Source organism: Chelonia mydas, chromosome 25, assembly GCF_015237465.2.
Source record: "Chelonia mydas isolate rCheMyd1 chromosome 25, rCheMyd1.pri.v2, whole genome shotgun sequence".
NCBI classification, from domain to species: Eukaryota; Metazoa; Chordata; order Testudines; family Cheloniidae; genus Chelonia; species Chelonia mydas.
Window position 1 is genome coordinate 10,888,794 of NC_057858.1, and position 10,761 is coordinate 10,899,554.

Sequence of the window (10,761 nt, forward strand, 5' to 3'; positions counted from 1 at the left end):
CCCAGCCCTCTGTCTTGACCCCTGCACCCCCCCACCACACCCACCTTGACTCCAGCACCCCCCACACATACCCAGCCCCCCCAAACCCCATGCCCTGACTCCTGCACCCCCCTCACATGCCCCCAGCCCTCTGCCCTGACTCCTGCACCCTCCTCACACACCCGCAGCCCCCTGCCCTGACTCTTGCACCCCCCACATTCCCACCTGCACCCCTCGCACCAAATGGGAGCTGCCCAGGTAAGCACTCCACACCCAAACCTCCTGCCCCAACCCTGAGCCACCCTGCACTCCAACCCCCAGCCTGCTCCTTCACCCCCAGCCCTGTACTCCGTGCACTCCCACCCTCAGCTCAGTGCAGAGAGAGAGGAAGAGAATGGCTAGAACCAAGGAAAAGGTAGGTACCCACTCTGTGTGGGCAGGGCCGGGATCCCAGACCGGCAGCGGGCTGAGAGGGGCCAGCAGCTGGGACCCCGGCTGGCAGGAGCCAGCAGGTAGAACCCCAGACTGGCAGCGGGCTGAGCCGCTCAATCCACTGCTGGTAAATGGAACCCCAGGCCGGCAGCGGGCTGAGCGGACCGGCAGCGTAAGATCAGCATTTTGATTTAATTTTTAAATGACGCTTCTTAAACATTTTGAAAACCTTGTTTACTTTACATACGACAATAGTTTAGTTATATAATATAGAGACTTATAGAGAGACCCTCTAAAAAACATTAAAACACATCACTGGCACGCGAAACCTTAAATTAAAGTGAATACATGATGACTTGGCACCCCACTTCTGAAAGGCTGCCGACCCCAGGTTAGAGGTTGGTTTACCTCTTGAAGCAGGGGGGTTTATAGCCCCTCGCTCTTGACCTCGTCAGTATCTTGTGGCCGTAAGATTCACAGCCTCATCGTGCGGGTTCTAGTGCCAGGAGCCATTCAAAGAAAAGAGAACCTGGTGGACTGGGAGTCTGTGGTGGTTTTGCATGGGAGCGGGGTGGGAATCCCAGTTGAGCCTTGCTGGTTTGTAGTATCTGCCAGGGAGGGGGAAACTTTCAAACTGATGGCAAAGTTCAACAGAGCAAAATAAAAACCCAGCTGCAGGCTCTGCCAGGTTCATTGGAAAACGGTCATGCCCAGTTGTGGGTTCTCCCTGGGGGCCTTGATGCCTCTGGAGATGGCAAGGAGAGGAACTAAGATGGATGCTGGATGGACTTAAAGAAACGGCAAACATCTCCCAAACTTTGCTTCCCCAGACCAAGGCAGATCCATGTCTGAGTTACACACCAAGAGCCGTGGGGGGCATCCAGGGGGTCTGGTGGCTCTGAACTTGGAGTTGGACAGGTACATAAACAAACCTCCATCTCACCAGCTGCCCGTCCCAGCCACCTCCAGGGCAAAGCCCGACTGCCGTGCATTCCCGATGCAGCCCGCTCAGTCCCAGCGGAGGTGCAGAGCGTGCCGCAGGTGAGCAGCCATCAGGGTTCTGGAGTCAACAGAAGCCTGGTGCTTGGGGGCCTCCGGCTCACAGGGATCAAGGCTGCTTATTGGATGTTGCATGACACCCTCTCAACACAGGCAGTTGTGTATTTTGCCCTTTACACAACAGTAATAGCACAAAGAAACAACTGGCACACTAGCCGAATAACCATGTTACTAACAACACCCAACATGTAGGGCCTTGTTACATGCACACACATACTGTTGCTCTGGCTGGATTCTAAAACCTAGAACCCAGTGAGCACCACTCGAGGGCTCACAAATTACTTAAAGGGAGACCACCCAATTCCACACTACACAACAGACGTCCTGCTCTCCACCTCTGCTCCCCTTCCTGCCCAAACGTGCAGGAAGATGATCAGGCCCTGGCATCTGCCTTTTACTTGTACATAAGGAAGTGAGCTGAGACCCTGCAAACTCATTCCCAAGGGGAATGCACCATGGGGGCTCTGTTTTCCCAAGTCCTTGAAGCGGGGAAAGGCGATGAGCATGATGGAGCACGGACTCTGCTGTTAGACTTGGCCTCATCCCGCCTTCTCTCGCATCTCCTCTGTGCACGGTTCTACTCTCTGTGGCTCTGTGGTTTCCGTTTTGCAGAGAAAGCACCTTCATGCTGATCCAAGCAATTTGCTGCTCCCTTCAAAGGCATAAGAGCCCAGCCGCGTTGTTATTTCAGCCCAGTCACGCTTCGAGGACACAGGAGATGGAAGGATCCTGCATTGTCCTGCTGGGGCTGCTGCTGGCGTGTTCCAGCCATGCAGGTAAGTGAATCGCACACCTGGGCCCGCTCTTGTTTCTCCGGCGGGATCTGCACTAGCCATGGAGCTGTGTCAATGCAACCCCGCCCAGCTCACTCCCTCACCTGGCACTGCACAGGCTTTGGCGACTGCCGCAGTCAGATCCAAACCAGGTGCTGAAAGCCTGATCCAGCCACTCTTTTAACATGGGCTACGGCCGAGAGGCAGCGGGTGTATGCAGGGGAGCTGTTTTCGACATCATGTCTTCTGCCCTTAGAGATCACAGGGGCCACGCGCAGCGGTAGAGATGTGTACGCTCCCTGTGACACTGAGGGCACAATCTTCTGCTCCCTCCAGGTTTCCCTGCATTCGACTCCCCAGCTGTTGGGCGCAGGTCTCTTTCTATCTCTCACCCCACCCATCTCCACGGCTTTGGTTTCTAGACCCTGGTGAAAGCTGGACTCTCCTTAGCCAGGTCCACATGGCTGGCCGGAATGGCAGACACCCTCACGATTTTACATGCAGGTCAGATTTTGCCCTGGGTTGCGCCACTTTGCTGGGGTTGAACTTGACCTTCTCGCCACTCGGCTGGCCCAGCCGCTGTCCCGAAGCAGCGCGGAGACGTTCAGATCAGTGGACAGTGCGAATCCTGACGTCCGCTCTCTCTCCGCTCTGCCGGGTGACAGCAGACAAACTCCGTTTTCTCCCCTTCGCAGGCAAGCAGGATGCTCTGATCCTCGGGGGACGCAAAGTGGTGAATCACTCCAGGCCCTACATGGCCATCCTGGAAAGCGATTATAAGGAAATCCTGTGTGATGGGTTCCTGATCCAGCCAGAGTGGGTGATGACCGCAGCCCATTGCAGGAGCGCCAGGTGGGTGCCCTGATTGTTCAGCTGAAGGTTCCTGGGAAATAGGCTCCTTGGGCGCTGTAGGCGTAAACTCACCCTGCACCATGGGCTGCATATAAAGGAAGAACTAGCCCCAATGTGTCCCCTCTTCCTCCACACACTGCACATCCAGGATTCTTAGCTGTCTAGCAGGCGTCTCTCTCCCCATGCTCTTACACTGCACTATTCAGTCATAGCTTCTCAAATGAGGAAACTAAGGCACAGGGAGGAAAAGTGACTTACTGAAGGGCTCACCCAGCTGGCCAGTAGCAGACAGGCTGAGAACCCTGGTGTCCTGTTTTGGAGCCCCTCTGCTTTAGCCACAGAACCACGCTGCCTGGCTCAAGGATAGTGCACAGGGTTCTGGGTTGCCACTGATGGCTCTCTGTTCACGAGAATGTTGCTTTTCACAGAAACTTTCGAGTCCTGATTGTGCTGGGGGTTGAGCTGCTGAGCGACTCATCCAACCACATATGGGACATCGCACGGTTTCGCCCACACCCTCATTACAACCCGACCACCTGGGAAAATGACATTATGCTGGTCCAAGTAAGTGCATCCTCCCAGTTCTCACCCAATTCCAGGGAGCCTGGGGTCATCATCACAGTTAAACACAAGGGCTGAAAGCTGGGGAGTGTAGGGATTGCTCCAAATCCACATCACCAGCTTGAAAGAGAGAGAGAGAAAGAAAGAAAACAAGCAAGCAAAGCCTGTGCGATAGTAATTGAGGTTTATTTGAAGCCAGGCTTCTCCTGCTGCTGGGATGTCCTAGTTCTTTGGCAATGGCTAATATTCCAGGGCTGACGAGTTTACGCTCCATGGACAGAGGAGCATGTAGCAAAAATGATGACCTGAGAGACTGGAATTGCCCAATGGGATAATTTGCTCCCCTGGAATTGCTCAATGGGACAATTTGCCTAGCTACTTAACATCTCCAGGGCTGGATTCTCCACTGCCCTGCACCTGCTGCAGGCATCAGCACCCACGCAAAGTGCTACCGAATCGTAGCTCTTTGCACTGGTGTAAATGACTGCGTGAGTTGCAAGCCAAGGGCGAACCAGGACCATGGTCTCTAGGTCATTTGACTGCCCTCCCAAGTCTGTGGGAGGTGAACGTCACCCTTGTTCAAAGGGGCTCGTGCAAATCATTTAATCGGTTCTTTGCAGACATGGTATTTCTGACGCTGGGAATGAGGACAAGGGGGCTCAACATCTGCCCTGCTGTGTATGTCCCACTTGCATGTACCTTTTCAGTCTCAGGGTGCTCTGGTGTCACTGACAGCATGCTCTTTGTCAGATATCGCTTTGCAACTCTGCTTCACAACCTGCATTTGATGGGCTACCTACGAAAGGGAGGGGATATAATTTCAAGCTAAGAAACACACAAATACATCATAAAAAAAACAGATTTGCTGGCAATCCAGGCTACAAAAGCTTTTGGTTTCATGGTTCTTACTGCCAGGTGGGACCGAAGTTTTAAAAAATGGGAGATTATGTTTTAGATTGTGTTACATCAGTACCTTGGGATCTGAACTGAGAGCCGCTGTGCTAGGCTCTGAGCAGACAGAGATTAAGAGACAGACCCTGCTGGAAGCCCACACAGTCTAAACACGCAAAAGGTGAGAGAGGAAACAGAGGCTGAAATTAAATCCATGTTTAGGCACCTGGCCTGATTCTCAAACGCACTGAAGTCCCTGGGTGCTGCTGGGTGTCCAGTTCTCTTATTTATTCTCTGAAATAGAGGGATTTGGACTCCCAAGGTTTTTAAAATCTTGGCTCTACTTTCTGACAGATAAAAATGTCTGACATTCGCTCTAGAGGGCACCAGGCTCCACCAAAGGCAGCCACTGTGTATTTAAAGCAGAGGTGGCTGAAATGTGTATTTCCAGCCAAAGGCCCAAACTGCACTGAAATCTGAATCTATGGTCTCTCCACCAAACACAAAACATTAGGCCATCACAGGCCCTTTAGCAGACAGGCTAAGATGCTTCCCAGAGCCCTTCTAGGGTGACCGGACAGCAAATGTGAAAAATCGGGATGGGGGTGGGGGGTAAATAGGAGCCGATATAGGAAAAAGACCCAAAAATCGGGACTGTCCCTATAAAATCGGGATATCTGGTCATCCTAAGCCCTTCTATCCCTTGAGCGTTGACTGACAAACAAAAAGGGCATTAGGTCCTGTGCTAAGCAACTGAATGAGGACGTGTGCTCCATTAATTTCTTTCTCCCACTGTCTGCAGCTGAACAACCCTGTTCCCTACAATAAAGAAGTCCAACCAGTGAAACTCCCACAGCAGGACAGGGAGATCCCCAGCACGGCTGCCTGCAGCACTGCGGGCTGGGGACACACCAGAAATGGCGGGAAGCACAGCACGAATCTGCGGGAGGTGAACGTCACCTTGGTTCCTAGGGACTCTTGCGCATCAGGCCACAAGCGGAAAATCACCAGGAATATGATCTGTGCTGGGAACAAGGAGCACAATGCCTGCCAGGTACCTTCTTTTCTCTTGCTCACTGAGGAGAGGCCTGATGAGTAGCAGACAGGCTCCAGAGACACAGTTACCAGAGACACAGTTACCACAGAAACCCTGAGGAATTTCTTCCCAGGTAACTGATTGGCCCCTTACTGTAATGCAATCAGCAGTCCATTTCCTGAGTGTTTTAGACCAGACCAGGCTGGGCTACAGGCAGACAGTAGGTGATCTGCCTGTGGAACTCATTGCCACAGGATAGCCTCAAGAGCATAGCAGGTTTCATAAAGGAACTGGACATTTCTGTGGATAATAGGAATATCCGGAGTTATGATAATAGGGATTTGGGGTCAGGGGTGAAGGGATATAAATTTGCATGTTTCAGGGCATGATCCAACCGCGAACTACAAGAGGTCAGGAAGAAAGGCTGCCTGGGGACCCATTATCTCATAACAGCCTACTCCTGGGCTTTTCACAGCTTCTTAAACCTATAAACAGCTGGCACTGTAGGAGGACAGATCCTAGAGCACTGGTCTGATCCAGTGTGGTAATTCCCACGTTTGTCATTAAGATCCAGATTCGGCTGTCAGGCTCATTGGACTGCAGGCTTCTTTCAGCGAGCGTAAAACGCTGCTAGTCTGATTTGTCAGCCTTTCACCCCCTCTTTGCCCTAGTGAAAGTGACTGCGTGAGATGCAGGTAGGCCCACTGAGTTCAAGGGGTGATGCAGCGAGAAGTGGGGGACCTAGAGGTTAGGGTGCTAGCTTGGAACTTCTCCTTTGCAGGCTTCCTGTATGCCCATGGTCAAGTCACTCAGGTGCAGATCAAAGGGGTTTAGAGACCTGACTCCCAGAGGATTTAGGTGCCTAACTGCCTTTGAAGATCTGGGCCTTTCTCTCTCGGGGCCTCAGTTCCTCCTCTGTAACCTGGGGACAATAGCACTGCCCTACCTCGCAGAGGGGCAGAGAGGGTTGAGTCATAGAGATAGTGAGATGCTCAGATACTGTGACAATGGGGCGATAGAAGTACCTTAGGTAGTTGCCCTGAGACAGGAGAGAGATCAGGCTTCCGTGGTTCCTGTGCTGTTAACATGCGGCCTGGCTCTCGTGTGTCACATCTGCAGGGCGACTCGGGCGGGCCGCTGGTTTGCGACGGTGTGGCTGAAGGCGTGGTCTCCTTCGGCAGCAAGGAATGCGGCAAGACCCCAACGGTTTATACCAAGATCTCCAGATACCTGCCGTGGATCAACAAAGTCATCAAGTCGGCCCGTTAGAGGATCCGGGGGGGGGAGGAGGGGGGCTGCTTAACCACCATCCTTCCTGGCCAGCAACATCTCCCTCCTGTGAATCCTGCCCCAGCACCCCCACCAGGAATGGCTCCCTCATCCTGCTCCCCCAAGGGCTGCTAAGAACCCCACCCACACCTGACTCTATTAAGAAAAACACAAGCTGAGTATGTGCTTGCTTTAACCACTTTACTGCTGAACAGGACAGCAGGGGCTCACCCCAGCTGGGTCTGGTGGGCTCTGATGGTGCACAGGATAATACTGCTGGGGACCCAGGCCTGTCCTAAAGGCAGTGAAAGGATTAAATGGGGAAGAGAGGTTTTTACATCTAGATAATCCAGTCTGGGAGAGTAATCATTTGTTCTCTGTTTAATTCAGTGGTGACAGTGATCAGTGTGAGTTAGTGGCTGCACCACTGGGGATAAGAGCCTACTACAGCTAGCAGGGTTACTCCTTTAGCTCAAGCAGTAGACACTCTGTCTTTAGCACTAGAGGTCAGGTGTTCAGTCCCCAGTGACAACTCCAGAGGATGATTGTGTGTCCATACCCCACCTTCCCAATCTCAGCCTGCCCATTGATGTTACCCAAACTGGCCATTGCCTGACCCCTGTTACAATGGCTAGGAAGGGCTCCTGATACTTCTCTCCTTTATTTGGCCCATGCAAACTCAGCATCTCATTTCCTTTGTCCATAGTTTGTTCCACCCACCTGCTGTTTCTTGTCCTGTATAACTTGTAAGTTCTTTGGGGCAGGGACCATCTCTGTGTTTGTGCAACACCTGGCACCAAGAAGCCCTGATTCATTTTGGAAGCTGCCAGGCCCTACCCGAAATGCACATAATAAATAACAATATCCTGCTGCTATTTTGATACTATGAAGCCTTTTGTTTTTCAGTGTGAAAAATGCTTTCTGTCTGATCCTAATAAATTTGCTTCATACCTGGTGTTTGTGCGAAACCTGCTCAGCAGAAATTTGTCCCTCTCCTATCTTCCTTTCTCCTTTCCCAGAGAGGATTTATTTGCAAATATTCCGTCTGCAGACTGGGAATACCTCCTTTCCACCCCCTTCCAGTGGATGTGTGTGCTAACTGAATCAGGACACTGTACATACTGCTTGGGATCAGAGCACCTAAGCTGTGTGTCATATGCCCTATAGTGTATGCATATGATGGGGATTCTCCTTTAGCTCAGCTGAGGGGGGCCTGTACCAGTGCCTATTGGTGCAAGTTCTGTGCCCTGATGTTCTGAGGGTTGTGAATTTGTGAGGCTGAGATAAGAACCCAGGGGAAGTAGTTCTGTAGTTTTTCTTATGAGCTCCCATGCACTGAGATCAAGAGAAAAGCTAGGGGAGAGCAAAAAAACCCCTCTTTCTAGTCCCCACTGGCTTTGGCTTTTGAAGTCCCCCTTTGGTCATGAAAGAGGAATGTCATCCCACATCAGCCATCATGTGTCTGTCATGTTTACGTACGTGGGTGCACATAACATAGGCTCTCCATCACGGCCATCTCTAGTCAAGCTTGGGGGGAGCAGCAGGCAGTTCCTGTGCTGGACCGCAGCAGAGTAGAAAGAGGCTCTCGGATGAAGGCGGAGCAGTTGGCGAGGCCTCAGCCTCCGTTCGGGTAGACAAGAGGAAGCGAATGCCAAAGCTTTAACGCTTGGGGTGGGGATAGCTGCCATTGGGCAACCACAGATCTGAAGCCACCTTGTCTTAGACTGTGATCTCCTCTGAGCAGGCCCTAATGCAGTGGTTCCCAAACTTTAACAACCTGTGAACCCCTTTCACTAAAATGTCAAGTCTCTTGAACCCCCTCCTAAAAATGAATATTTCCAGGGATTTTCTCCTTTACCTGAGGATAAATTATAAAAGCAGTGATCTTGGAAATATAAAATTTGTTTTTATGACATGCTTATTACATACTATTTATTATTAATTATTTATCATGACACTATTTTTATTACATTATGAAAACAGCAACACTCTTCCAAGATCTCACTTTTGTAGCTTGTATCACTTTGAATAAGCCTATTAGAAGACAAGGCTCCTATGTTTCATCAAGGAGTATCAGATGTGAAACAGCATAAAGGTATTTAAGAAGCCAACTCAGAGAGTTCCTCCTACACAAACATTCAGGTCTTGAGCAGTCCAGGCAAACAACGCACGTTACAACAAAGCTTAAACTTCTTCTTCATAATAATTTTTAAAACAATACTAGCTGCCTATTTAATTTTAAAAACAGCAAAAAATATCCACCTCCCTTTCCATTTCTTATAAGGAGTCTTGAAGTTTAAATCTCCTCAGTGGGATAGATATGCTTGCTTTGATCTGCTTAGCTCTTGGAAGTCCAGGGGCTCTGGGCTGCTGGCCCCGTGCTGCCCGGGGTCCCTAGGGACAGCTCTGTCCACCATTAGGGAATTTTTCCCCCCGAGAACCCCCTGTAACATTTTGCGAACCCCAGTTTGGGAACCACTGCCCTAACGTATCATGTTCAGTGGGATCCCCTTCCATTTCACCCCAGTTACAGATGCTTAGGGCCCTGGTACAACTACCCCCTCTTCCTCCCCCCATCTCCTCTCCGTCAGCCCTGCCTCAGAGCTAAGCAGAGTTGAGTCAGGCCTATATTTGACTGGAAGTCCTCAAGGGATAAGTGGTGGCAAAGGTTGGTGTTCTTGTATCTGCCCCAGTGCTGTAGAGGGCGCTGTGCTGATGGAGGTGCAAAACTGAGCCCCTGATTCTACTTGTGTTCCTTAAAGATCCCATGGATTCATGAAGAGAGAGGAGTTAATCCAATGTCTGGGGCAAATTCAACTCAGGCTATTACAGCTGTAGAGGAGGATCATCATTACTCTGCCCACGTAGATTACTTAGTTCAGAGTATTCGGAGTGGTGGGACGGGAGCTCAAAGCAACAAAGTACCATTTTAGGATCCATCATGTAACCTCCTCCCATCTGCCAGCAAACATGCACAAGACCCTCAGGGCTGCGCACCAGCTCAGGTCATACGTGGGTTAGTCAGTTTCAGGTGTCCCTGGTCCACACACATCACTGAATCTTGTTAGAGGGGTTTCAGAGTAACAGCCGTGTTAGTCTGTATCCACAAAAAGAACAGGAGTACTTGTGGCACCTTAGAGACGAACAAATTTATTTGAGCATAAGCTTTCGTGAGCTACAGCTCACTTCATCGGATGCATGCAGTGGAAAATAAAGCAGGGAGATTTTATATACACAGAGAACATGAAACAATGGTTTGTTACAGACTGTAACAAGAGTGATCAGGTAAGGTGAGCTATTACCAGCAGGAGAGAGCGGGGGTAGGGGCGGGGACCTTTTGTAGTGATAATCAAGGTGGGCCATTTCCAGCAGTTGACAAGAACGTGTGAGGAACAGTAGGGGGGAAATAAACAAGGGGAAATAGTTTTACTTTGTGTAATGACACATCCACTCCCAGTCTTTATTCAAGCCTAAATTAATTGTATCCAGTTTGCAAATTAATTCCAATTCAGCAGTCTCTCGTTGGAGTCTGTTTTTGAAGTTTTTTTGTTGAAGAATTGCAACTTTTAGGTCTGTACTCGAGTGACCAAAGAGATTGAAGTGTTCTCCGACTGGTTTTTGAATGTTATAATTCTTGACGTCTGATTTGTGTCCATTTATTCTTTTACGTAGAGACTGTCCAGTTTGACCAATGTACATGGCAGAGGGGCATTGCTGGCACATGATGGCATATATCACACTGGTAGATGTGCAGGTGAACGAGCCTCTGATAGCGTGGCTGATGTGATTAGGCCCTACGATGGTGTCCCCTGAATAGATATGTGGACACAGTTGGCAACGGGCTTTGTTGCAAGGATAGGTTCCTGAGTTAGTGGTTCTGTTGTGTGGTGTGTGGTTGCTGGTGAGTAT

At 50.4% G+C, this 10,761-nt stretch overlaps 2 protein-coding genes across 4 annotated transcripts in view; one reads left to right on the forward strand and one right to left on the reverse strand.

Annotated features, from left to right (window-relative positions):
* The window catches only part of PLPPR3 (phospholipid phosphatase related 3), a 39,435-nt gene extending 32,689 nt beyond the window's left edge, over positions 1–6,746 (reverse strand). The window contains exons 1-2 of one of the 2 annotated variants that reach the window (XM_043536006.1): positions 6,609–6,744; positions 4,356–4,452 (exon numbers count right to left, since the gene is read on the reverse strand). The gene's annotated coding sequence lies outside the window, so the exon portion shown is untranslated. Of the gene's footprint in view, positions 1–4,355; positions 4,453–6,608 lie in introns of both variants that reach the window. The other variant, XM_043536007.1, reaches the window with a different exon arrangement.
* On the forward strand, positions 1,766–7,807 carry LOC102931053 (mast cell protease 1A). 2 transcript variants are annotated; one of them, XM_043536010.1, is made up of 6 exons: positions 2,136–2,246; positions 2,580–2,747; positions 2,939–3,095; positions 3,524–3,659; positions 5,350–5,601; positions 6,703–7,807. In XM_043536010.1, the coding sequence occupies exons 2-6, from the start codon at positions 2,717–2,719 to the stop codon at positions 6,850–6,852; spliced, it is 726 nt and encodes a 241-aa protein (XP_043391945.1). In that variant the 5' UTR covers positions 2,136–2,246; positions 2,580–2,716; the 3' UTR covers positions 6,853–7,807. The 2 variants fall into 2 exon arrangements, with proteins under 2 accessions (XP_027690141.2, XP_043391945.1); XM_027834340.3 differs by lacking the exon at positions 2,580–2,747 and having other exon boundaries at positions 1,766–2,246.
* The last annotated feature ends 2,954 nt before the right edge of the window (positions 7,808–10,761 follow it).